Genomic DNA, 27,292 nt, shown 5'->3' with positions numbered 1-27,292 from the left:
TTTGTAAAAGCAGCTTTGGAAATGTAATTGTTGCTGACTAATATTTGTTCAGTCACACTTGCGAAGATTTCCCTTGCTCATGTTCCAGTATTGAATTTTTCCCTCGGCAAATTCCGCACCCGAATTTTACCTTTCTAATCCTAACAGGATATACAGCACAAACCCCTCAGCTTTTACAGCACGACAGCTTGCTGTTAATGGAAACACATTCCTTAAAAGCAGTTCATGGAAAAGCACAGTTGTATGCAAAAGTGGAGTTGTGGTAAATGCAAAATATGCCCAAATGCAAATGAAGCTACAGAATTACCATAGTAATATACCCTCAGCAGACATTAACTTTGAAGAAACAAAGAAATGTTGGCAAATGTAAGAAAGAGAAAATAAAACAGGCCGTTATGGAAAAAGTATCTGTGTAATGTCATAGGATACTCCTCTCCTCAGGACTGTTTCAGCTGCAGAATGGCCACTGGGCATCAGATCTTTGTTTCCATGTCAGGAATAGTTACTGACCCGGGTTAATATTTTCAACATAATCTTTTTTATGTTTCCTTGGAAAATTGTCCGTGCTTTGTAATGTGGTGGCTGATGTAAAGATGCAGTGTTTGGGTCTGCTAATGAGCTGACCTGTAGTTTTCAATCTAAGTAAGTATTCGTTTTCCTAAACAGACCAGTAGACCAGAACAGATTCTTGTGAGAAAACGTGAATTAAATCAGTATTTTCAGAAGAACAACACTGGGAAAGCACAGTTACACTTTAAAGCAGATGCAGTCACAAAGCAATCTATTTCTGAAGTGCTATTCAAATAACAGTGATCATAAAAATAACTGATGCTGATATGAAGATCTTATAAAATCTTACTATAAACAGTAGTTTATTTACAGATAAACCAAACTCACCCTGTGAAGACAACAGTGCAAGTGCCTGTCCTCGGGGAGGAGAAGGGACAACGGAGCGGTTTCTTCTCCCTCTTGATGACACTAAGAATGACTCTCCCCAAAAGAATGTTCCCCATGTTTGAGTGCCCATCCTGGAGTCTTAAATATAGCGTCCGGCCGTGCCACCGCGGGGACAATGGGGAGACCCGACGGGGCTGCTGCCGTGGCAACTAACCCCAAGCTCCTGTTCAGATGAGGCAAAGCATCTTTGCCAAAAGGTGTAAGGAAAGACAGGTGTCTCCAAAATTCAGGCATGAGGGTATTGGATTATCCTCTGCTCATCGAGGACAGAAGCTCACAAAGCACTGAAAATGAATGATGAATATTTTAGTCTCCTCTAGGAATTTCCCTGATGTTAACATTACTATTGCTGCTATTGAGTGAAATCCTTTGCTTTGACATCTCTAGTGAATGCCAACTCCAGCCAAATCATGTCAGTGTATAATTAGATGGGGAGCTCACAGCAGCTCTCATGTCTTGGTTGGCTGCAGCTGCTGCACTTCCCTTACTGCAGGCAAAGGAAGCCTTGCTGCTGCCAGAGCACTGAGCACCCAGGTCCAGCTGCCCATGATGGTATCTGAGCCTCTGCGGTGGGGTAAAACACCAGTGGCTGCTGGTTTTCCATTCATTTGAGGCAGGTCTGTGGTTTTGGCATTCAGTATAAACATAAACCCTTCCCAGCAACGTGAGAAGCAGGGACTGGTGTTTGTGGTGTTAGAAGGAGAAATGAAGGTTTGAAAGCAGTGAAGCTCTGGGGCTGCAATACCAGCTTGTGGGCCAGGTTATTTTGCAGCTACATGTTATTAGGGGATCAGCACATCAGTTGTGGGCTTCTCAGGGCTGCTGGAAGTCTGAAAGAGGATGTCTGCAAACTGAAGATTGGCACGCTGGATGAAGATGAAGGTCTGTTCAGCCCAGTGTCCTGTCTCGAGAGTGGCCTGTAGCTTGTCCTGAGCTGGAATCAGTGCTTTATTGTTTCTAATACTCTTACCCCTTTCTGAGCACTCTTTGGTTCTGGCCTCCACAGGGCCCTGTGGAAGTGAATTCCACCACCAGATCTGGCACAGTTTGAGGCACCCTGTCTGTATCAGTAGGATTCATTCCTAAGAGCTTGTTTGCTTCAGCATCAAAATAAAACCAAGATGAAATCCAACGGGATCATTCCCCCCTCAAGCCCTGTGTGTATGTGAAGCCCTGCTGCTTCACACACAAGGGCTTCTGTGTGAAGTTGATTTAGTGGCTCTGTGTCCGATACTCCTAAGAAAGCAATGAACAGGAGCGGCTGGGCAGGCATGGCTGAGTACGATCTGGTGTAAGCTGAGCTGTCGAGGTGAATGTGCCCTTTTATTGCTTTTGAACATTTGCACAACCACTTGAGTGCTTTCCTGCATTTGTATTGTGAGAAGTAATGAGTAATTATCATCTGTTCTGCTTAATATTAACAAATTCCTTAATCTCTTGTCAAATCAACCCTCTGTTGAGTGTTTCAAGGAGAAGAACCTTAACTTCTCTCTCCATCTGAATGGTGACCACTTTTGTCACCTTTTTCTTACAATAATATCCTCTAATCATGTCTCACCGCTCTCATTATGAATGAGCCTGAGAAGGAAGGAGATGTACATGGACAGTTTAAACCCTCTGAACCAGCAAGTGTGAGGCCACCGCTCAGCAGCTGCAGTTCTGCTGCACTGAACCTCCTGTCACTAACAGCAGTGCTGGTAGGCCAGCGTGGTGCCAGAGCTGAGGTATAAACTCTGCTGTATCAGGGTGCCCAGGACGTTCAGAGCTGCCCCATAGCTCTGCTCCGTTCTGCCTTCAGAGTTCGGCACTTTTAGTTTGTTCCCGAGTGAGATTTTCCTCCAAGGACGTGTTAAAAAGTCACCAGTGATTTTTTTATAGTCTTTAAACAGGGCACCCGTCAATGCCACAACAAAGGAGGGGCAGTGAGAGCCTCAGCACCGCGAGCAGCCCTGTGCCGGGACAGACACAGCTCCTGCATTTGGCCGCGAGGACAAAAGGTTAATGGTGGCGATCTGGTGACAGCTGCCACATGTGTGCTGATATCCCTGTGACAACTGGGACTGCAATGCTCACCTGTCATCAGCCTGGGAATTAGCATGGCCTTTGTGCGGGGCACTTGGAGTTTTTATTATCTAGAGCTATCGAAACTGTTATCTGGAAAAGTCAGGATAAGTAGGAGCAGGCTGTTGTAAGGTACAGATGCCTGACACAGGGAGACCTTTGAACAGGTGTTAAATCCTGAATGTCCTCACACAAATGGGACAGTCAAGTCCTGTACCTGTTTGCTGTGATGCCTTTTGACACAAACAAGGCTGTCAGTTTGATTCTGAAAAGCCATGAAATGAAGGCAGTAAAGTCAGGGCATGGTGATGGGGGTGGACGAGCGCTTTCCTCACACAGCCGCAATAAAGTTCAGTGATGGCACATCTCTTTCCAAGTTTGTCCAAGGAGGAATAGTTTTAGAAGGGATGATCTTCCTGTTAAATTTAAGAGGCGACTCATGAGACACAAATCAAACTCCTCCTGCTTAATATATCAAGGCCTAAAAGATAAATAATAACTCATCCATGATTAGAGCAGGAAGTTGGGAATATAGCTGTCAATCACCTCACATGCGTTCTAAAAACCTGGTCCCAGGCTTTCTGTGCCTCGGTTCCCATCTCCCCTCCTGGGCCATCAAGATAATATATTTATTATGGGCTGGATGTGATCAGACTGTGTGACAGGGCTCTGCTGAGGGACTTGAAAAGGCTTTTAAACAGAAAATGTGTTTTCTGGCTGTATCTTCAAATGCTCTCCTAAGGCCCCTTTCCCTTTCACACTATGCTGCCCATACTAATCCGGTGCTGAGGGTCCTGTTTCACAACAGGAGCCAAAATGTTGTCATTGTGGCATTTGATTATTCCCTGGGTAGCGGCCCTGGGAATGCTGTTGACGCAAGATATGCAGCTCACAGGCAACTCTGACTAAGGTAATTGGCATCACTGGCTTGTCATGCAGCCGCTGCGGGGGGAGCTGGAGGGTGGAATGTTACCCGGGGTCTCGCACCCCTGGGGAACAACACAGCTGGGCTCTGTGCCCACGTTGCTGGGTGCTGAGGGTTTGGTGCCATAGTTTGGATGCAGTACATGAAAGAGCTCAAACGACATTCCTCAAAACCTTTGATACTGAATGGCATGAGGTAAAGCTGACACAATGGAAATGTCCTTCCAGTTGCTGCCCAGACCGTGCACATCCTCAGACCAGTCATACCCAGTGCCATGACAGCTCTTCACCACATCTGGCATTTTGACTGTCTGGCCTCATCAGCTTTGTTTGTTACCAGTGCTGGAGTCAGGAACTGAACCTTTTGCCTGTAAGGTTTCTGACACTAATCCTGTAATGCTCGGTTGAGTCATCAAACCCCTTTCCTTCATAAGGCTATGGTTTATTTGCAAAATCACTCCGAAGCAAGTGGGATTTGGGCTTTAGCCTCAGCTCCCCTGGGCTGCGAGAACACCTGAGTGGCTCGTGGTGAGAGCAGGCGAGCTCTGCTCTGTCAGCCTTTCCCTGGCCATGCCCTCCAAGCGAGTGCTTCCCATGCCACTCGCAGCCATGATCATTCCTACAGTTTCAGTTCTCTGCCATGGCTGTCATCAGAGACACTTTTTCACCACACCAGTGGAGATCAGCAGGCTGAACTGTGCTTTCCTCTTAATGAAACAATTGCCTGCTCTGTCCCCCAGTGAATACCATTTCACTTGCTTTTGGTAAAGGTGCAGTGCTAAAGGAATTTGTCTCTCAGTTTACACTGGGTTTGGTTTGTTCCAGCCCTGGAGGTGGGTGCACTGGTAACAGTGGCAGAGGAGGGTTCAGCAATCCTTTGCCATGCAGCAAAGGGAGCACGCTCCTCATCTGCAGTGTCAGTGAAGGGTGGGAGGAAGCAGCTCAGGACCTCCCTAGTTTCCCTCACAGATTACTGAGTGCATGAATTGAGATTGGTGTGAATTACGATTGAGGGTTGAACTGAGAGTCATGTCAATCCCCACATTCCTGCCTCTGTGGGATGTGCTCCTGGCTGCTTTGTCCCTGGGGATTTTAAGGGAAGACAAGAACGTGTGTCTGTTTCAGAGAAAGAAATGAGCAGCAGCTGAGAAATACATCCAGGCAGGGCCCAGACTGCACTAATCTGTGGCAGAGAGGAGAACGGCTTTATCTGCCCACAGGTGTTAATGGGCACAGCACGTGGGACACAGAACTGCTGCACCAGGAGCTATTTGTACGGGTTCAGTGACAGCTTTAAAGGCAAAGTCCACTTCATGGAAATAGCCTGTTGTTTTGTACAAATCATATATCCAAGGGTAGAACACCAACAGATATTTAATTCTTTTACTGTACCGTGATGCATTTAATGCTTTTTGGTTTGCATATGTCTGCACCTGAATTCAAAGGATGGGTATGTCTTGGACCTGGGTCCTTGGTGTTGGTAAAGAGCAAATACAGTTTCTGTTGTGAATTTTGCTAATTCAGTAAACTGAACCTGGAATTTGAACTTGAATCTTAACTCAGCTTTTAAAGTAGTCCAATTCAGAATAAACTTGAACAGTATGCAAGAAATAAAGGCCTGTTATTTAAGTGCAAAGATGCAGTATTGCAGCATGCCAAGAAGGATTTAAATCAACAAAGGTACCCATCTCCACAACAGAACGGGGGGAACAGTCTGACAGCTCTGAGCCAGTAACACAGCCAGGGTGAGCTGTGTCTATGTGCATTGCATGGCTTGCAGGGTAGGCTGCCATTCCATACAAGCAAAGTAATCTGGAGTTCAGTATCATTAAGGCAGCCTAATAAACCCCTGTGTTTTCATCCTGATCCCACAGTACTTTTAAGTCCAGGTCTTTGAACAGCATAGTGAGAGGAGTGCCGCTGTCCCAGCCTGCTGCGGTGTCTTGGCACACAGCATTACTCAGTTTTGTGCAGCTGAGCTCCTTTATTGCTGTTAATGCTTCCATTTCTTGAGTCTCTGGGAACGGCAGCCTATTTGCAGGATGTGAGAATGAACCTGGCAACACCCACTGCTCCGGGGTGCTCTCTACAGGGAAGCTGTTGCCAGCACTGACCGAGAAAAGGAGAGCTGCTGACAGCAGTTTGTCCTCCGGAGCACAGTCTGTGTCAGCTGTCACTGCAGGCAGTTCTGCTGTCTGTTTTCTGTAGCATCCTCTTCGTTCCAGCAAAGGCAGTGGCAGCCGGGATACAAGGACTTTCCTTCCCATCCCATCAGTCTGCAGCAGCTGCTGCTGTGTTTGCTCAGGGCTCCCCTCTAGCAGAACTGTCTCCCCTGTGTCATTTCTGTCGCACAGTGCCAGGTTTGGTCCCTGTTCTTTGTAATTCCAATGGTCATGGCTCTTGCCCAGCACCTGTGTTATGAGCTTCCCAACAGCAGAACAATCTGGAGGGACTTCCTTCAGCATTTGGTTTGGCTGCACATTCTCCTTGTCCACATGGTCTGTGCTGTCGACACACACCCCATAGGTGAGGGGCAGGACTTTGCTGGATGTGGCAGTGGGAATGCTCTGCAGGACTTTGCTGGATGTGGCAGTGGGAATGCTCTGCAGGACTTTGCTGGATGTGGCAGTGGGAATGCTCTGCAGGACTTTGCTGGATGTGGCAGTGGGAATGCTCTGCTGGTCTCCACGAGGAGTGTAACCCATGGGAGCTGCAGTGGCCATACAGGGCAGCCATGCGGGCTGCCGGAACGTGGGCACATCCGACTGCTGCCGATACGGAGTCTCTGGTGGATGGGAAGACCATGGTGGCTCTGGTGCTGTGTCCAAATGTTGGCTGATCTGTGGTAGCTGCACTTCAGAGATCAGAAGTGAAGGTTTGGATAAATTAATGGGCTTTATAATATGCTCCACTGTCAGTGTAAGAGGCTGGAACGATGAAATCCCTCTGAAGTCCTGTTGACATAAATAGAAAGACATGAGTTATTAACAAGAAGCTGTGATTTTTAGAAGTTTGCTTTAGCTTCTGTAAGATTTTCTTTGGGGAAATATCAGTAAAAGCCAGGAACAGCCCCTAAGGATCTGCTCTGCTGACAGAAGGATTCTGGTTTTTTTTCCTGGGGAATGACCCTTCAGAGGAATACAGACCATGCACCCTCCTCAGGCAGCAATGCTGTGTAAGTGCCTGCACAGCATCCCGGCGTTTCAGAGCTCCGCTGCAGTGCTTCAGAGCACTTACCAGAGACATGGGCTGTGCACTCTGCTGCTTGACGTACTTGTAGATCCCAAGGCTAACGGCAGCAAACATTAGTCCAGCGCAGAGTGCGAGAGCCACGGAGCAGTACAGGAGCCACGTGTGGTCTGGTCAGTGGGGCAGAGAACAAGTGGGAAAGGTAGCTTCAGAGGGTTGGGTTAGAAAAACCATGAGATGAGATGAGTGGTGTTCTAGGTCTAGGCTCATAGGACTAGATTTTAAATTAGAGAAGTCAGTGTTGCTTCAGTATCTTTAGTAAGGCCATGTTATCTTAAACCAGCTGAAAATCAGTCCCTTTTGTGTATCCAGTATCCCAGTGGATTTTTAAGTTAGAAGAGTGTCCTGGGTTCAGCAGTATCAATCATTTTTCTCCTTAGTAGCTGGTGCAGTGCTGTGGTTTTGACTTTCGGCCTGGGAACAGCACTGATAACACCGATGGTTTTAGTTGCTGCTCAGTAATGTTTAGTCTGACCAAGGACTTTCTGGGTCTCATGCTCTGCCAGGGAGGAGGAGAAGCCAGGAGGAAGCAGAGGCAGGACACCTGACCCAAACTAACCAAAGAGGTATTCCATACCACAGCACGTCATGCCCGGGAGGTAACTGAGAGTCACCTGGAAGGGCTAGTTGACTGTGGGGCAAGGTATTGGTTGGTGGGTGGTGAGCGGTTGTATTCTCTTCCCTTGTTATTTGCCTTATCATTATTATTATTGGTGGTAGCAGCAGTGATTTGTGTTATACGTTAGTTACTGAACTGTTCTTATCTCAACCTGTGGGAGTTACATTCTTTTGATTCTCCTCCCCATCTCTCCGGGAACAGGGGGAGGGAAAGAAAGGGGGGGAGTGAGAGAGAGACTGCGTGGCTGATTTATGGCTGACTGGGTTTAAACCACGACAAAGAGTCAACAGCCTCACCTGCTAGTGTTTTAACCCAAAATACTTGAGATTTGCTGCTTCTCTGGAGGAGAGATAAATATACTGTTCCGTTATAGTCAGTGTCTGGGTCCAAGTTGGAAACTTCAAATTCGTTGTTGTGCTCATTCTTTGTCCACTGTTTAAAATAAAAGCAAATTCTGTATTTTAGAGAGATTAAATACATACATTTTCTTCAAATCAGATTGCAAAATTCAGCATCACATTTTGTTACTAACAAGATGCTACAGGGCTAAAATTCTGTATATACAGAATCCTAAATATATTACTTGCTTTCACCTGTTACTGTATTGAACTTTTACATTTGAGTTCCTTAAGACTTGAACTGCTTCAGTGATTCTTTGGTTTAGTCCCATATCTTGGGAATCTCCAGTTTCTTTTCCAGAATTTTAGAGGAATTCTGGAATCTTTTCCAGAATTTTAGACAAGTTCCTTTGTCTACTGCGAGTCAAAGACTCCGACGCTTTCCCTCGCACATGAGAAACCCATTCATCACGTGAAAGCTCTGAGAGTCTTACGTGAAATGTGACATAGAAAAGTCAGTGGCTCATGGCCAGAGGTTGTGCTTTACCTTTTGGTGTGTCCTTTGGTTGAATATTGTTAAGTGATATTCCACAGCACCAAATTTGCTACAGACATCCTCTACGGTTAGCTGGCGCTCATCCTCGTCTCTCAGCGGAGTGTAGGGGGGCCGGATAAGGAACTTTATGGAGCGTACATAAGGAATGTACTCCACTGCTGGTGCTCCAATAACAGCTAGAAAAGATAGAACAGGCAGTTGGAGTTAAAGCTGATATGTTACCAGATCATCTTGTGTGCATCTTAGATACCTCCTCTGGCTCACTGCCCATACCAGCCTCCCTCAGGCCTTCCCTCCCTTCCTATCCAGCACGGAGTCCTGCCCTACTGGAAGGAGAGGAGATGCTGTTCTGGCCATCAGCAAGACTTGGAATGAGCCCCTCACAAGCAGGATAACAGCTGTCGGCAGTGGTACGTACTCTCTTTCCTGGGTTCAAATCTTTCTGAGCGTACCCAGTTGGAGGAGCAGTGGTTCTGGGCAGTGGCCCTCACCCTGGCGTAGTAGTGCTCCGTGAAGTTTTCTGTTTCACGAGTGAGGTTGCAGAAGGGCTGTGTGATGCTCTGGCACTCGGGCTTGGTCAGCCAGGATTTTTCTCCATACCTTTGGACAAAAAAAGCTGTTAGTCAGTTTTGTACAACAGAAGCAATTCAGCCCTCCTCTAGAATGACCCAAACAGGCTGTTTTGCCAACTCTTAGTGGTTCTTAAATTCATTATTGCAATCAGCAAGTGGCAGGGGATGGACAGGCAAAGGAACAGGGGAACCTCCCCTGGACTACAGCCTGTTCTGACTGCTGGCTTGTGTGTGGCAATCACCTCGAGGAAGTGTAGCTTGTTGCAAGGTATGCACGGGAGTGTCCTGCGAGTCAGTGGCTCTGGGGCTCTCTGCCCAGCTCTGACACTGGATGACTACGTGTGGGTTTGCTGCAGACTGCCCTGAAGGACAAGGCTATTGTGTAGCACTGGTCTGGTTTCTCTTAATTTTAGGGACTGAACCAGAGGAAGACATTTGCTGTGACTGTATTTACAGGAAACTGCAGGAGAGAGAGAAGGAAGCTGCTGAAGACAAAGGGTAGCTCAGAAATGGAGTAGAGTTGGCAACCCGAGATGTGAAACTATTTGCTTAACTGGGCACAATCTACCAGTTTAAATAACCCTGTCCTGTACTGAGTTCTTGTCTGAGCAGAACCGTTTCCGTAACAGTAAAACACATGGCAGGAACAGCAAAATCTGCTTGTCTTTCTTGGCCCTTCTCTCTCTGAGAACAGTGTCCCCAGGAACAACAGCACTTCAGAGAGAAGCAAACTTCACATACTGCTTATATTGGACATCAAATGTGGTGCCAGGGGGAATATCTGCTTCCGTTTCCCATGTCAGGATGTTCTCAAAGTTTGTAGAAGAAAATGCTGCACGTTTCAGACATGATGACCTCTCTGTAGTCACAATGCCTACGGAGCAAAGAAACTAGTGTTAAAATGCATATTCAGCCCCCAGCTGAATGTGGGCCTGGTGCTGCTCAGCCTCTTAGCCAACAGAAGTACCAGGCACAGCACCTCCAGTTTGGTAAAGGTGGGCTGCAGAGCAGAAGCTTGAACGGGACAGGACTTGAGACCCCGCACACAGCACTGTAGGTACCTTCCAGATTGTTGATTCGTCACAAAGAAATGTAAGTCAGGAATTCTTACAGAACCTCAAAACCTCAGGAGTCAGAAAGAGAATCCTTGAGTTCCTTATCCGCTTTCTTCTAAAGCAATTAGATGGCTGGAAACCCAAGAACAGTAACCTGTTTTCAGGGCTAGATTCATGTCTGTGAATATCTCTGCTTTCTGCCCATACTCAGGGAAGTAACATGTTGCGATGAGTCTCACATCACTGAAGATGTGACTGCCGCTAACCTCCAGTGCTCCGTGGTTGCTTGGATGGAGCCTGCCTGCACAGAGCGATGCGCTAAGACCCGACGCTTGGACTCTGATCTGGGTGTGCCGGCATGAAGGCAAACAACTCGCTCAGCTCCCTGCACGCGGGTGCCTCTTCCCTGCGGAGGATGGGTCCTGGCTCTGGTAAGCAGAGATGTGACTTGCCCCTGACAAACACACCCCTGGTCTGAGCTGCCTCTGTAGAGCAGAATACCCCACCATCCACCTGCAGCAAACTGGCTCTGAGCAGGCACCGCAGAAAAGTGTCCTGGAGACTTGCGGCTCTCTCCTGTCAGGAGAATGCACAGTGCAGAAGTTTCTCAAGGCTCATTCTCAAGACCATCTAACTCGCAGAGTAACCTTCAGAATCTGTAAGCTCTTTAAACTCGAGTTGCAGATGCGTCCTCAAAGGGAAATACTTTGGACATTACTCAGCTCCTGGTTTGCAGTATCGATAAACACTGTGAACACACCTGGGCTTCAGCCTGCCCTTGCTGAAGACAAACAGTCCCATTGTGGTGCTGGTAAATGGACACTCCAAATCAGTGAGTCCCCCCGTGAAAAAGGGGTGTGATAAGTAAAGTAAAAGCAGCACCATTTTACAGATGGGAAAACTGAGGACCTGAATGGGGGTGACTTGGACAAGATCACATGAAGCAGTTCTGGTAAAGCAGGGACTAAAGCCCATCAGTTCCTGGACCCTCACTCCAAGCATTCCCTCCAGCTGCCTCTCTAAAAGTGGAGAGAATTAGGCAGAGCAGCATAGACGCAGTTCTCAATCCTGTGTCTGGCATTTGGGAAGGGAAGCAATACTGAAATGGATTGCAGTCTAGTCTGGCTTTTGTCCTGACCTCATCTGCAGCTCAGCCCTTGCCTCTGCTCATGGAACACTCAGCACAGGATTCCTGGCAAGGCCGAAATACAGCAGTCAGTCTGAAGCAGGTGGATTTCCCTGTCTGAGCTCCATGAAAACTGAGTCACCAATGCCCTCATTGTTTTCCCACATTTATCCACACTAAAACACAGTTATGCAAAGCAGTTAACACAAGCACAGTCAAGTGCGGGCAGGGAAAACCCAGGATATTCCCCAGCATGAAAGTCCCTCTGGTTTAGAAATTTTGGAAGGTGCCTCCCTTCCAGTACAAGATCATCAGCACAAGAGCAGATGATGATAAGGGTTCTTGCTGTAAAGGTGGCATTTGAAAACATAGCAAGTTTATCCCTGATTCACCTGGAGTGAGTTTGCCACATGTGGAGTAGGATTAAATGGCTTTTAGGGATACCTTGTCTGTATCTCTTTTAAAATTTGGCCTGTTTATTTGTGTCTCTGCTTAAGACTCAGGGGGACTGATCCAAACCTCCCCAAGTCAGTGAATATCCTCTACTCCTGCAGGATTTGGCTTGTAACATCAGTGGCAAACGCTTTGAAGTTAAGGAATCTTTTCTTCTCCCTGTTAATCCTTGGAACACGGAGCACACCAACAGTACCTTGAAGATATTAAAAGGAGAGGAAGGCAAAAGAGAGCTTTTGAACAACCTCAGGCAACAGCTTGTTCTCTAGGTCTTATTTCAGTAAGCGCTACTGGGCTACTTCCCATGCTACAGGATCAAACTGAAACAACCATCATCAGTGACAGAAAGGAGAGGTCGAGACTTACCGACCACTGAAAGTGCAGCTGAGACGATCAGGAACTTCTTCATGAATAGCTGTGTGAGCTGGGCTAGGGAGCAGGCAGCTGATCTGTGTGCAGGTGAATCACCTTCTACAGGAACTGATCTTGTGAGGCTGTGCTGGATTTGTTGCTCAGTAACAGGCTGCGGAGCCACTGTCCTGCCTGCACGCACACCTGAGATCGCCAGCTACAGATCAGTGCGCATGTGTGAGAGTGAACTGAGAGTGACAAGAGGAGCACCTCTCCCTCCTGGGCGCGCACACCTCGCTGTACAAAGGTGCACAGGCCAGAGGCTTAGAAAATCCCCAGCTTTTGAAAGGGAGCCAAGTGCCATTTTGCTGATCGCTTCCTGCCCCAATGCCCTCACGGAAGTTTCTCTGTTTTGGAGCTTGCTTTTCTGAGCGGTAACTTCAACTCACTGAACTGCAGAAATTCAGCCTTAGCGCTGTGCTCCTCTAGGTTTGAAACTGCTGGGAGCAAACCCCCGTTTACTTAAGAAACACCCTCGAATAACTTCTTAAAAGGAAGGTCAGAGGACCACTGGTTTAAGCTCTCCCACTGTCCTTGTCGCTCTCCTCAAGCCTGGAGGTTCTCTCGCTTGGCATGGGAAAATGTCACCTTCCTGCAGGAAGAGCTCGTGCTGTCTGTGGCTTTTCTCAGAGGCCAGTGGAGACCTACAGTCCATTCTTGTGGCTGCTTACAGTGCAAAGCTCTACTGCGCGTCATGAATGCTACATGCTAAGAACTGTAGGGTTATATGAAATCTAAACAAGAAAGAGATGCAGTTCCTTTTCCATAGCAGGCTGAGTTTTACAGGGTGATAAGTTAAATTTTCAGGCCTTTCTCAGAAGAGGGAGAGACGTTTCCTTCTTTGGTGAGAAGTGGAAGCTAATTGCCTGTCCTCAGATGTGCATATGGAACCATGAAATGTGTGTAACCTCTGAACAGCTGCTTCTGCTTCCCAGGATGGCTGAAGGGGAGAAAGCCTCACACATGCAGCCTGCATTTGAGGCTTGGGAAACTCCTGTCACCACTGCTTCTCCATTTTTATGGTATAGCTGTTCTTATGCCACAAACTGGGTTACCTCCTCCCTGGCTTACTTCTCTGGTTTACTCTTACCCCATGGTCATAACTGCTCTCTAAATGGGGAGGTCCTGTCCACAGTCCTCTGTTTTGCCTAGGATTAACTGGACCATTGCATAAAGATGGGGTTCCACCAAAGCAAATCCAACTGGATTGTCTTTTGGAGCACTGAGAATGTTCATATTGGGATTGCTTCAGCCCTAGAAAAGCTTTAACAGGAATACCTGCCCTAAACCACAGAGGTCAGCTGTGCGCTAAACAGATTCTGCTGTCACTGTTCCAGCCTTATGGCCAAACATGATAGAAATTACAACCCCTTCTGCTTACCTCTTCATCGCATGCATTTTCTGTCCCTGAAGTTCCGTGCCTGCTCTGGGATTAATAGGGCTGCTCTCTTCCAGCCGTGCCACTGGTGCATAGCTGTCAGTTTGTCTTTCTCCTCTCACTTGGACAAATGCAGAGGCCTCACAGATTTATTAAACAGGACTCATCTACCCACCAGCATGGCCAACATCTCCTTAGGTACAATGCTTCGTCAGGATGTTCCTACTTGCTAAAAGGAGGTCCATTCTTTCCTTCCCTCATGCTTCTGCTGTGAAAGGAGCCAGCAGAGGGCAGAGGTGCAGTGCACCTGAGACTTCAGTTTTAAGACTATAACTTCGAACTTTATTTCTGCCCACCTTTCTCTACTTACTTTTCAAATAGCCCAGGATCCACCTCTCTGAATCTTTTGGTACCTGAACATCTCCAAAAGATCCCGGTGCAAGAAGGCATGGAGCAGCGGGATGCACTCATCTGGCCCCAGCCTTTCCTGCAGCTCCATCCTGACAAAACCTGCACAAGACAAAGAGCTGATCCCAGGCCTGTCTGCAGAGCTGTGACATGCCAAACTAATTTTGTAGAGGTTGCACAACTTCAGAGCTTCCTGTAACTCCAAGCCTGGAGGTTTTTCCTTGATTGCACAAGAAGATGGGTGGTGACTATGGATGATCTGTATCTTTCTCAAGGAGCTGGAGGGATTGCAGTGCAGGATGTACGCAGGACACTTTGTGGAGGACAGATAAGAGAGAAAAGCAAAATTCTAGTTGATCCCACCTCCTCTTCTTACTTGACTTCAGGGCCTTCATTTGTACATCTCCTTTCCCAACCCCTCCTACCACCCCTGCCTCTCTCTGCTTGTTCTCTGGATTCCCGGAGGATGTCAGCTTCAATACCCACCCTCAACACCCTTCCCTCATCCAACTCTGAATACAGAGAACGGCTGTTGTGTGCCTCCCTCTTACTTTTAGCCCTTTGCTTTTCTGCCTGTCCTGTTACTGGAATGAAATGAGCGAGTTTGTTTCTGTGAGATGTGAAATACACTGCAAAGGTTGGTACTGCTCGGGCAGGGGAGGCCTTGCCTCCCCTGTGCCTTTTGCTTGTGAACTTCTGATCAGATTCTTTGCTCAGAGAACTGGTCACAGTCCTGGGTTTCCAGTGACCCAGAGTGATCTGGCCAAGCAGTTCCTGGGATTCCACTTCCATTAGGAAGCCCAAAATAGGGTCCTGATTTAAAGTGGAATGTTTTTCAGGTGAGGTGCCCTCACCCTCTGTAGTTCTGCGAAACAGAAGACCACGCACACACGGAGTTATGTACCAAAACATTATTGCCTCTGCATCAAGCAGCTCTCAGCCTTTCCGCACCGCAGGGGAATTCCACCTTTGGAAAGTGTATTTGTGTAAACCCCTAATAAATAAACACACACACGTGCACGCTTCTCACTGTGACTTCACTCTCTTGAAACAGAGAGTACCTTGGGGAGGTGTCACTGCGTGCTGCACCGCTGGCGGCTTCAGAGCCATCGCACCGCGGCTGAGTGGTACAGAGGGATGGAGAACATCACTCGTTACCTAGCACCAAACAGAACCCTTTTGTCTCCCTAAAGCCATATGCCTCGATAGGCCAGACATCAGTAGAAACTCTGGGTGAATAAATACAAAAAGCACCTCTGTCTGTCCTTGCTCTCGTTTGGGTATCCCTGCCTGGATACCTGGAGCACTCCAGCATCTGCCTCACCGCAGAGCTGCTGGGGCACTCTAGCTCCTTCCCATGTAGTGTGTGTGCTCGTAGCCTTTGAGTTTAAACTTGTGATCGTATTTTTCCTCCGTATTTGAAGTTTCAAATGCATCCCTGAGCACCGTGGGTGTGGGGGGTGTCCCCTCCGTAAAGCTCTCGCTGTCACAGTCACTTGCAATGCCTTCATCTTCTGCCACCTGTAATGTCTGGAAGGAAATGAGCAGCTCCATGCTGGGATCCACACTGAGCGAGGAGATCTCCCCGAGCTGGGCCTGCAGATCAGCTTCTGGTTGCTGGTAACACCCGGGGGAATGATAACCCTGCCTGTGCAGGCAGTGCTCACCGCCTGGGAGGCTGAAATAGGTGCCCTTCATCAGTGTTTGCGGAGGAGCCATTCCCAGGCATTCATCCCTGGCTGTATCCTGCTGTCCCTGTTCCCTGGGACCTGGGAATCTCACATCAGTGTGCAATATTCTTCCCAAAGAGGAGCTATGAGAGAGGGACGCCCTCTCATTCCCTTGGGATCCTGCGGTGTCCACCTCATTCTTTCTCATTGGAAAGAAAGAGAAGCCCAAGGTACTTAGGTCAAGCAGAGATTCACTGTCCATGGAGAGGCCTCTAGATCTGGAGTCCAAGCTGGATTCCCCCTGAGCTGTTCTTGATGCTTGACAGTTGAGATGTCTGTTTGGAAACTGCATTTCAGTGTACGGGGTGAAAGTACTGCTGTCTTCTTCCTCTTCCTCTTTCTCCAGTGACGACAACGATGATGATGATGATGATAATGATGATGATGACGATAGGAAAGAAGCCACCCATGGTAGGTTGTTTCTTGCTAAAGTGTTGTTTGTCTTCCTTTGTGATACTGGCTTCTCGGTGCAGATGAGACAGTCCCTGAAGAATTCCTCTTTACTGAGCTCACAGGGGAAGGCTGCTCCAGCAGCTTTTAACTGGGAGAACTCCTACCAGGGAAAAGAAACAAGACACATGGATAGTGAGTTAGTGATGCCTTTCACAGAAAAGTTGGGATAGAGGAAAGCTTAATTACAATGGGACTAATGAACACAAACTGGGAAGTGCAGACCTCCCATTTACCCTCTGACAGTCAGCGAGACCTGGACTCAGGAGGGAACCTGCCAGTTGGGCCATACCAGAGCATGAGGCATCTTCTTTCCCTTAACGTTTTGTGTCAAAAAGCAGGTGATGAAGGCGCTTGTCAGAAAGATGGAGAGGACAAACACAGGGATGGTGGCAGAAAACGGGAACTTCCATTCCACTGCTGAAAAAGACAAAAATTATGTCCTGCTGATGGTATATTTTATAGTAAGAGCGGGCTCTATACTCAGCTTTGCTTTCTCAAATCTCAATGATTTTTTCTTTCCAAAATCTCAATGATTTTTAGGCTCAAGGTCCGTGTTCTACAGATGCAGAAAGGGGAAAACAGAGTTGTCTAAGATGAAATTTAAGTGAGAGTCGCAGCCACAAAGGAGTGTTGATCGCACCGGTGCCTTACTTGGCACTGTGAAAAATGAGGCTTTATTCACACATATTGCAGGGTAAATTGGAGGATTCCTGAGATTTCAGTGTGAGCCTCACTCAAGGGCAGTATTTCAGGGTTATCAGAAGATATTTCAGGGTTTGATTATTTTAATGCAAATGTTCCTACCGAAAGCAGGAACCTTACACTAGAAGCTCCGGTCAGTGAGTTTCACAGGAAGCCCATTTTTTTTTGGCTGAAAGGCTGATTTGGGTGGAAATCTCTGCCTTCAATGTGCCATTTGATGTCTCACCACAGCCTGTCCTCAGCAGGGCCATACCTTTGTGGTTCAGCAGCACACACACTGGTCGGGAGAATGTGCTGTGCTTGAAGTAGATGTTCTGGAAGGAAGATCTGGCACTTAAGCAGTAGTTGCCTCTAAGGGCAGTGGCATCGATGCTCACCGTGTTCTTCCTAAAGATGCCTTCATACTGCTTCTGCTCAGAAACACAAAGAACAGAGGGTTGGATAACTGATTCTTTTATCATTTGGGTGGTGGTTCTCTAGCTTTTTAGCCCTCCTTGTGTGTGTGGCTCAGTGGCTGGAAAGTGCATGGAGAGGCACTTATATCTCGATTGCTGTTTGTAGCAAGCATCTCCACAGGGCATAGGGATTCCAGGGTGGGACTTCCAGCTGGTGCTGGGCTGTTCTGCCATGGCATGCTGTTACTGGTACCCAAACTCAGCTATTGCCTGTTATACTGACTCTAGTGTAGCCTCCCCGTCACATCTTTCTGAGAAAAACAGGGAACTACCAATAAAATAAGGATGCTCACACACATCTACTTTTCTTCTCTGGCTTTGGTTTCATTCTGGTTTAGCCATTTCATTTTCTTCAGTCCCTCCCTGCCCAGAAATGTGAAGCTATTTCAGTTCAAGCTGGGCATCGTTCCTCTACTTCATCTAAGTGCCACTTTTACTGACCTTGTTGTCGGATCCAGCTTCCCAGAGGTTCAAGTCATACATCCAAGAGATGCTCTCCACACAGGTGGCCAAAGGGAAGGAGGCATTCACATGGATTTTGTTCTCCTTGACATTCACGTGTAGCACCGGGGGAGCCAGTTCCACTATAATGGAGTGACCAGATGTAAGAAGAGCGTTTGCTTGTGCCCTACTTCACAGAAGTAACACTTTTCTGTGACTGATCTGCACTTCTGACTCCTATCTTATGATAGACATGAAGGATGGAGGAAGGCAAGGGAATACCTCTGCTTTATCTAACATATCCCCTCCGCTTTGTGAAGAGCTGGAAGCCTGTTTGTTCACCTGGGGCACTGATGAACAAATCCTGCCACTTGCTACAAGACTGATTTTCAAATGATCCTGGCTCGTTGTCTGTGCTCACTCAAATCTCTGTCATTCCTGAGGCAGCTTGTTACTGTTTCCGTGGCGTGGGGTCTCCACATCTGCTCACGCCAGCACTGTGTTTGGGACCCAGCTTCATCCAGGCTGGAGCCTGGCAGACACTCACCATCCAAATAGTATTCCTTGAATTGTGATTCTGCCCATGGTGACTGCAGTTGTCCAGAAACAGCTTTTACTCGAGCCCGGACTTTAACAAACAAGCTTGGCAGCACACAGGTCAGATTGCAAGAGGTTCTGTGGGTATTTTTGCAATGAGGAACCTTCATCCATTTGTCCAGGCGTTCCTGGCTAAAGGAAGAGACAAGCAGACCATAATATCAGACATGTTGTTTTGTTGCAGAGCAAGAGAAGGGAGAGGGATGGAGGATGGGTGCCAGATCTTGCTCAGAGCTTTGAGCACTTTCCGGATGGGCACGGATTGGGTTTGGTGAAAGGATGCAGCCAGTTCAGTGTTCATCGTGACAGGGATAATACACGCGAGGTGTTGGCTGGTGCTGGGCCTGCCCTCGGACAGCCTCTGTAAGCACTTACCTTTCGTACCGCACAGTGTACGTCACGTCGGGTGGAGAGCCCTCTCCCGGCGCCCAGGTTAAGATCATGTCAAAATCCTTTGACAGCAGCGTGACGTTTTGAGGAGGGGGGAGTTGACCAAGACCTGATCCAAAGGGAAAATTACGTGAAGGATTTAAAACATCCTTGGGGATGGGAAGTATCAGCTGGGTTTGACCAAGGGGGTTTCACAGTTTGGGGCAGAGCAGCTCAGTTCATTCATGACTGGAAGTTGTGGAAACAGGTATGTGTGTCATGCAGTCCTGTCTTCCTCATCTCTTCTCAAACATCTTCATCTCAACAGCTTTTAGAACCAGCATCCATGTTTGTGTGACCTATCCTGCTCTGTCATTTGGATTGGCTTCCCCAATGTCAACCTGCCTCCCAGCCCCAGGTAAGGCGGACACAGGGGCTCTGCTCCTTCAATCCCAGTTCCTTGAAGGCAGATCCTACCCTAAAAGCCCAGGATGCAGCATTGCACGCTTCTCACTTGGGCTTCCCTGGCACCTTTTGTTGCCAGTAGATCATGGAATCATAGAATGGTTTGGGTTGGAAAGAACCTTAAGTTCATCCAGTTCCAACCCCCTGCCATGAACAGGGACACCTCACACTAGACCATGTTGCTCAAGGCTCTGTCCAGCCTGGCTTCTCTGGGCAGCCTGTGCCAGTGCCTCAGCACCCTCACAGTAAAGATCAGTACATACATCCCTCACTTCAAAAGACACGTTCCATAGACAGATTTTAAATTGCTGTTTCTTTACAGTGGAATATTTCACTTTATGTGAATCATTCCCATTTGAACTGCTTAAAGTTTACCTGTAAGTGTCTTCCCTCCCATGAGCAGAGCCCCAGAGCACAGCGCAGTGACCATAACAGTGGCGGCTGTACTGTACCTCTCGCCTGGCACAGGAGGCACAGTGCCAGCAGCATTCCGACTCCCCAGGTGGACATGCCGAAGCAGAACTTTCCCACTTGTAACAGATTTCCTTTCTTGCTACGTTTTCATCATGTTGTTTTCTGGTCTCAAGTTGTCCGGGTTACAGAGGAGCAGTGGTGAAAGCAGTACACAGGCATGTGCATCCTCACTTCCTGATCCGACCCGGAGGCAGCACCCCACCGGAACCGGCAGAGGAGTGATGTGAGATGTGGGAGTGCTGTCGGTGAGAGGGAAAAGTAAAGATTGCAGCACTACGCCCTCCAGTGTTACCAAACAACCCTGGTCACAAGGCTTCGTGTAGAAGGAACACTTGAAACAGCACGAGCCTTATCTGGTGAGGCGCCTCATTAGAAAATAGACCTTTGGAATGTACCTGTGTGGCTGTGAAATATTAATACAAATCAAATAAGGTTTTACTGCATGAGGTATCTAATAATAGCCTAGCAGTAACAAAAGCAATCATCCATAAGTAGCGTGCGAGATTATGATATTCTTGTGTTTACGAGAGATCAAGGATTTTCTCTTCATTTATGTTACCACGTTAAGAATGTTTCTCAGGAGTTAGGGAATTACTTTGTAGATGGGGAAGTGAAGTGCATGGGGACAGGGATCTGCCCCTAAAGCGTGGGCAAAAGAAAGGACTTGGGTCCTTCTGCTAAACCCTGGGGCTCTGTGAGTGCTGGTGCTGCAATTCCTTTATCGCTTGGCCACTCATCAGTCATGAGCCCCAAAACCCCAGCCAAGAGCAGCACTGGTAGCCAGGACTGTACCAACACATGGATTGTTCTGGGTCCCTGTGTGGCCTCATTGGTGAGCACTTTGGCTGCTGGCCTTGGCATTGGCAGCTGTGAAACCTGGAGGTGGTTGTGTTTTCAGCACATGGTACCTTCAGCTCCGGAGCTCTCCTGGGGCAAAGCTGTTTCGAAGTTGGCACGGTGTGTTACAGCCTGGCTGTAATGTACCAGTACATGGTACCGCTTGTGCCTCTGCCCCAAGCACAGGGAGAGGACAAACAGCCCATCTGTTGTGCTCTTTGGTTGGCACATCAGCCCCTGCTGTGCCCCTCACAGTCACCTCCGGGCCTATGCCAAGAGGAAAAGCAATGGGAGAGTGACACAGAAGGTCACACCAGCACAGGGAAAAGGGGCGTCTTCCCAAGATAGAACACCCCTCCCTGCGCGGCAGACAGCCCTTTGCTGCACTGGTGAATGTCAGGTTCTGGGTACTGAGTGGCAGAAGAGGTGATGGAGCTGGGTTGTGCTGGCAAGAGCTGGTATCTTTATCACAGTGGTATCAGACGAACATGGTGTGACTCAATAGCAGAAGATATGGTGGCCAATTTCTTCAGTCACAGCTTTCTCCAAAAGTCTCCATTTCTTCTTACCATGGGCTTCCGTGCCCAGCACATTTCTTGCTCCGTGGCTGGTTTGCTGCCTCTGTTGCATTTCTGTCAAGTTTCTTTTTCTCATGCAAATAGAACTATAAATCTTTATAAAGAAAACCCAGTGCTAAGGGTCTGGAGGGCTGTAGGTCTGTTCCCTTTAGCATCCAAACTGCAGAGCTGATGCCAGCACAGGGCTCTTACCGCTTCCTGAACCAAGTAGGAAGCAAGCCAAGGGCAGACCTCATGGGGATCTTGCTGAAGCCCTCGGGCAGCTTCTCTTGAAGGCGCTGTGTGATGCTCAGTGAGCGTTTGCGAGGGGTCAATCTTATCGTCACTGTTGTTCCCTGTGGAACATCTGCCCTGAAACCCGGGCTGCACCGGCCGCTGTGCCAAAACTCCCTCTGCCTGGAGCCTGACCACGGACCTGCCCGGCACACACGAGCGGCGGGGGGGAGGCCACGAGGTGTCGCTGCCTGTCAGACAAAGCACAGGTTCCTCCGGCGATGGGCTCCTGGCGAGACCTGCCTCAGCCTTGGCAAGCCCCATCACAGCTCCTGCGCCCTCTGTGTCTCCTCCTGCCCTCCTGGGCAGTGCTTCTGCCTGCAGGAGCGCTTCCTACAGCATCCTGCCATGGCAGGCACAGGGTTCGTGTTGTACGCACCGTCTGCTCTCCTGCCCGAGCAGCCCGGGTGCGCAGCGGGTCGCTGTGTGTGATGGGCTGGGAGCAGGATGCTTGGTGCTGCAGAGGGCTGGGCTCGGTGTCACTGCCCATCGCTGCCGCTGTGCCTATGTGCTCCCCTTCTCTTACTCATATGCAGCATAAATGCTTTGGGATGGGTTTGTCACAGTGCCTCATCTGTGGGTCCATCTCCACAGGAGTGATGTACCCGGGGAACTCTCGACTTCCCACCTCTCCACACGCAAGGGGTGATTCAGCCTGTCCTGAGGCAGACTGACTGACACCTTCCTTTCTCGAGGAGGGGCACTGCAGGAAATACGGTCTTCCTCTTGGGAGGAAGGCACCGTTTGGGCTGGGGTGTGACTTTATGAAACCTTTGGAGGCAATAGGCAGCACCAGGTGTTGGCATCCCAGCTCCTTCCTTCTGCTCTCACCCACTCAAGCAGTTGTTCTGCAGATCTGTGTGTGATGCATCCGGTGAGCTTTGGAGAGTGACTGATCCCACCGAGAACAAACCCACACATAAAACAGCTGACCAGGGCATCCCTGAGGTGAATGGCACATTCCCCATGTGCTCTCACACTAATGTCAGCACCAGGTTGTGTGAGGGGCTGGCTGAGTGTTTCCAGTTTCTTAAAACATGAAGCAGCTTATTTTTGTTTCTCTCTGAAATGTTGAGAGCTTCTTTATTCCTGAATTGAGCAAGATGATGCGGTTGGACGAGGTTTCTATTGAAACACGGGAGAGTTTCAGCTCAGCATGTTCTGGGAAGAACATTTTCAGTTCCTGTAGGACAAAACTCATTCTCCTCCAGTGGCTCTCACAACCCTGTTCGGGTGGGACTGCTCAGCCTAAGGGAACGCTGCAGGCGGGCACAGGAGGTGGCACTTGTCACAGACATTCTGGACACTGAAAGTCTTTGGGAAGGAGAGTGACATCTCCCGGTAGTTATCACTGGATGATGGGAGAAACTTCTTAAAGGAGTGTGATCCCGATTGATAGTGCTCAGAAACCAGCCTGGCACCCAGGCCACTGAGTGTTTGGGCTTAGGGGAAGTTACTTTGGAACGCTTAGGAAAGAAAGTGTGGGGAAAGGATGGGATGAGCCGAGACCAAAATGCTATTGGGAATGAAGAGGTTGAAAGAGCTGCAGAGCTGGGCAATGCCAGATGGTAAAATAAAATGCAGCAGTGTCCCCTTGACCCAGACAGGCGTCTGGGCAGCCTGTCACCGGGAGGAGGAGAAGAGAATGGGCTTGATTTGTTTTTAAAACTGGGTCTGAAAAGACTTAAAATGAAAAGCAAAAACAAAACCATAAAATGTTCCCCATACAAGTGCTGTGAATCATTTCATGTCCTTTATTTTCTCTTCTGGGGCAGGGTTTTTAAAGGAACTTGGACTTTGCCTGTGCACATCCACTGTAGCTGACACAGTTCTGATACAGGGGTCATGATTTGGATATGATATGCACAGGCTGCTCCTGATGGTAAGGAGGACACGGCAATCACGTACAGACACTGCACCCTGGAGGTGAGCCTTCGTGTTAGGGATTGTACCTGTGTCATGGTTTCATTAGACCATCGTACTCTAGCAGGTTTTAGGGGTGGTCAGACAAGGCTTGAGGAGCTGCCCAAGGAGAGCACAGGGTTTCCCAGCCCTTTCAGAGCTGCACAAGCAGCATGTAGGGCCAGGGCAAAGCAAAGGACTCTTCTCCTCTGTGAGCCTCCTTAGTGTTAACATGGCATGCTGGTACCCAGAGGGGACAACCTTCCCCTTATCTCCTCCCCTGCAGCAGTGATTCAGCCCATCCTGCACCGTCCCTTTCTGCTTCAGTGCTCAGCAAGTGCAAATCTGCAGAGATTTGGGGTTTTCCTCAGCAAGAGAAGCCCCTGCTGAGCGAGACACAAACGCAGCACTCAGGGAATGAAATCCTTTCTGCCGGCAGGTTTCACTTCCCTCACAGCAAGTGCTTGAGGAGAAGAATCTTTTATGGGATGTTTATGGGATGCGGGGAGGGCCTTGCCCCTTCTGTAGGTCACTCCAGCTGCAGCGCGGAGCTGACGGCAGTTTTACCTTCCCTGTGACCTGCTGTTTGTGGGCAGCTCTGTGTGCTCACACAGACCTCAGCTAAAGTCCAAGCCACAACCAAGTGGACACGGCTGGGACCCCCTCCCTCGGGCTGCCCTGAGCCATGGGGCAGATGCGTGGGCTGGTTCTGATCAACTGGTGGGCTCATTCCCGTTGCCCGCCGCTTCTCTGGCTCTTCCTGACGCCTGTCCCTTCCCCTGCACGGTGCCTTTTATTCATGCTGAAAGCAGTGAGGGAGCTTGCCTGGACATGCCGTAACGGCGAAACTGCGGAGCACACGGAGTAAAACATGTGCTAGCCCACAAGGTGCAGATACAACAACACGGGAATGTCCTGGGGGCACCGTGCCTCCCGAAACCCCCGGCTCTCACTGATCAGCGTGGGAAAAGCAGTGGGGACCCTGCATGTTCCAACAGAGAGAGCCACTTGATTCTAGCAACCTGTCTGTAGGACTCCCCAAGCCAAACTGTGCTCTCGGGGGTCACCCCGCAGGCTTCAAAGTGTACCCCTCTTCAAGAGAACTTCCTTACTATGGGCCATGGTGTCACCCTGCCTTGGCTCCAGACTGCGGGATGCCGGTACACCGGCCCTGGCTGTGAAACTCTGCTGCATGGCAGGAGGATGCAGGCACCTCTACACACCACTTACAAGCAGGGAATAAATTCTCTCTTGTGTGGATTTCACCCAATGGTATTGAGTGTACATGCTGGGGAGGAGGAGAACAGCACAGGGAAGCTGTGTATGTTCTGTATCTGTGATTTGAACAGCGTCAGGAGGTGGGGTGTCTGCAGCAGTGGGTGTGCAGGCACAGCCAGAGGTGGATTTCCTTGGCCAAGCTGCACCAAGTGATTCCCCCACAGCCACCCATGGCAGCAGGTTCCTGGTGGGCTGGGTCGTCGCTGTTTGAATGTTTGTGATGTTTTGCATCGCAACATTTGGATGCCAAAGCTCTACAGTGCTGTAAAAGTTAATTAGCCAGATAACTAATTAAAGACTTCTCCCTTTTATTGTTGCCAACTTGCAATTCAGAAAGGGGCTTGTGTCAAAGTAAATCCAGCAACACACCCCAGTGAAAGAAGTGATAAACCATTCAGGATCCAGTTAACCATTCCGGGGACTGGTGTGGGAAAATCCCATCCCCATCACTGGGAAGGTCCCAGTGACACCAGCAGCACCAGCACACCTCACCCAGCTTTGGCTGCCTCTCCAGAGGGGCTTCTGCTGTGCAGGGGAGGGTCACAGCCTGGCACTGAGTGTGGGGGACAGGGTTTGTAGTTGCCAACGGGAACCTGGTGCTCGCTACGGTGTTGAAAGAGTCCCCATGAGGGTGATGTGGCCTTGGGGACCTGGTTTGATCTCCCTGGAAAAGGGGTTTACCAGCGTTTATGGGGCTTTGAGCAATGAGGGCATGCACAGGAGGCTGGAACACAACCTGGTGAAACAATCTCTCCTGCGCTCAGGGAAGGTCCCTGTCTGTCAGCGGGTCTCACTGGAAGGGAGGAAGATCTCACTGGACATGCAGACATTGGTGGTCTCCAAGGGGACCGCTTTTCTGTGGGTCACTGCGTAGGAGATTCCTAAACTGAAAGCCCTAATTCACCAGCAGAACACGTCCTCGTTCACCTGCACCAGCAGCGCCAGTGCTGTCAGTCCCATGCCCTCACTGCAGCAGCATCCTGGGGTCCTTCTGGCTCTAGGGGATGCGCAAGGAGAGGCTGGAGGGCAGGAGGGCAGAGCTGAGGTTCTGGCCCCCAGCCAGCAGACGTGCTGCACCGCGGAGGCAGCGGGCCCAGCGCTCCCAGCCGGGCTCGGGCCAGGGGCCCATGCTGCACGTGCGGGATGCGCTCCGGGTCCGGCTCTTGTGCAATCCCAGCGGAGGGCGGTTGAGTGCTTGGAATTCCACCGAGCTGCCCGGCCCTCCCTCCCCACCGAAAAAGAGGGGACTTGAGCAATTCCAGGCAATGTCCCAGGCTGTGGAGCTCACATCAGGGGGTGATGCTGGTCTCGCCCAGCAGCCTGCAGGTCTAAGGCTTGTGGGTTTGATGCCATGGGTGCTGAGCTCAGGCCTCTGGCACACATTTGCCCCAGATGAGGATCTGGCCGCAGTCCCGATACCGGGAGCGTGTGCTTCCCACCCCCGCTGCTATCAGGCCCAGCCCTCAGATGACAAGAATTTAATTTAAAGGCTCAATCTCTTGTCTGAACAGCTCCCTCCCTCCCCCTCTCTGATGAGAGGAAAAGCTTCGGAGAGGCATCCAGGCGAGTGGGAAAGCTTTGGAGAGAGCTGTCTCTTGCCCTTTAGCCATTCAGAGAGGAAGAGCTCATCTGAATGAAATGAGGATCAATCAGAGAGAGGCATGGGAAAAGCTGGGAAAAGGAGCCTCCAGTGATGTATATTCATGGGGGGGAAAACCTCCCCCAGACATGCAGGAGCTTTGATGAAAACCCTCCCAGCTGTGCTGTGCCTTTGAAGTGACACAGCAGAAGTGTATTCGTGATTGCCCAAGAGATAGAGGCAGATGAGTTCTCAATCAGCTGAATCCTTCTATTTCGGATAGACTTTAAAGCTTACTTTTTATAACTCTTTCCAAAATTAATGAGAATCATCTGCACGGCACCCCATCGCTCTGCCCTGCTCCCTCCCCACCCCAGATAACCTGCAAAGCCAGAATCACACTCCCAGACGAGCAGGGGATGAAGTGGCCTCGGTGTTTCTTGCTGCAGAGGGGAACTGGGAAGAGTCCTGAGCCGTCAGCAGGAAATAAAAGGCTGATGCTTAGGGCTTTTTTCACTAAAAAGGAGGTTTCTGAGGTGGCCCCACACGGCTTGTGACAAGGTGTTGTAGCATTTCAGCAGCAGCGTGCTTCCTACCCCAGCATTTGTCTCTATCTGCTCCCATGATCTAAGCCTTTAAAAGCCAAGTCTAAACCCTGAGCTTGGGTTCTTAAGCTGAACGGTGTCAGAGCTGTTTTCACCTTGGAGGGCCTTTGTAGGCAGAGGGTGGGAGGGGTGAACCCTGACATCGCAGTGTCCAGTGTGGCATCTGGATCACCATCATGGGCTGGGGCAGCTGCTGTTCATGGAGCTGGACTCGTGCCCTGAGCTGCCATGAGCACCCAAAGCCATGAGAGCTGCTGAAGGTTTTCTCACTGCTGAAAGGTTTCTCCATCCATAAGCACAGGGGAAAGGTCAGTTCTTGCCGAAAGGCGACTCAGAAATGCAAGTTCTGGCCTTTGCTTACCTGAGCTGGGCAACGGGCTGAGAAAAGGGCTGGAAGTTCCTCCTGGGAAGAACCTCGAGGGGTGCCTGGTCACCCAAACCCAGCTC

General features: G+C 49.4%; 2 protein-coding genes across 2 annotated transcripts; both read right to left on the bottom strand.

Annotated features, from left to right (window-relative positions):
• Positions 1-5,780: 5,780 nt before the first annotated feature.
• IL22RA1 (interleukin 22 receptor subunit alpha 1) lies at positions 5,781-12,319 on the bottom strand (the record flags this gene model as incomplete). Its single annotated transcript, XM_080632339.1, has 7 exons — positions 5,781-6,896; positions 7,180-7,301; positions 8,107-8,242; positions 8,696-8,880; positions 9,123-9,304; positions 10,018-10,150; positions 12,277-12,319. The coding sequence occupies 7 exons, from the start codon at positions 12,317-12,319 to the stop codon at positions 5,781-5,783; spliced, it is 1,917 nt and encodes a 638-aa protein (XP_080488465.1).
• A 3,132-nt stretch (positions 12,320-15,451) lies between these two features.
• IFNLR1 (interferon lambda receptor 1) lies at positions 15,452-25,621 on the bottom strand (the record flags this gene model as incomplete). Its single annotated transcript, XM_080632338.1, has 9 exons — positions 15,452-16,390; positions 16,580-16,707; positions 17,246-17,402; positions 17,889-18,031; positions 18,436-18,617; positions 18,861-18,984; positions 20,702-20,801; positions 21,401-21,623; positions 25,566-25,621. 9 exons carry the CDS (start codon positions 25,619-25,621, stop codon positions 15,452-15,454), a joined length of 2,052 nt encoding a protein of 683 aa, XP_080488464.1.
• Between the last annotated feature and the right edge of the window lie 1,671 nt (positions 25,622-27,292).

This window comes from Psittacula echo (assembly GCF_963264785.1).
Source record: "Psittacula echo genome assembly, chromosome: 21".
In the NCBI taxonomy this organism is placed as follows: Eukaryota; Metazoa; Chordata; class Aves; order Psittaciformes; family Psittacidae; genus Psittacula; species Psittacula echo.
The sequence above is the reverse complement of the archived record's forward strand: the minus strand, read 5'-3'. Positions and strand labels throughout refer to the sequence as shown.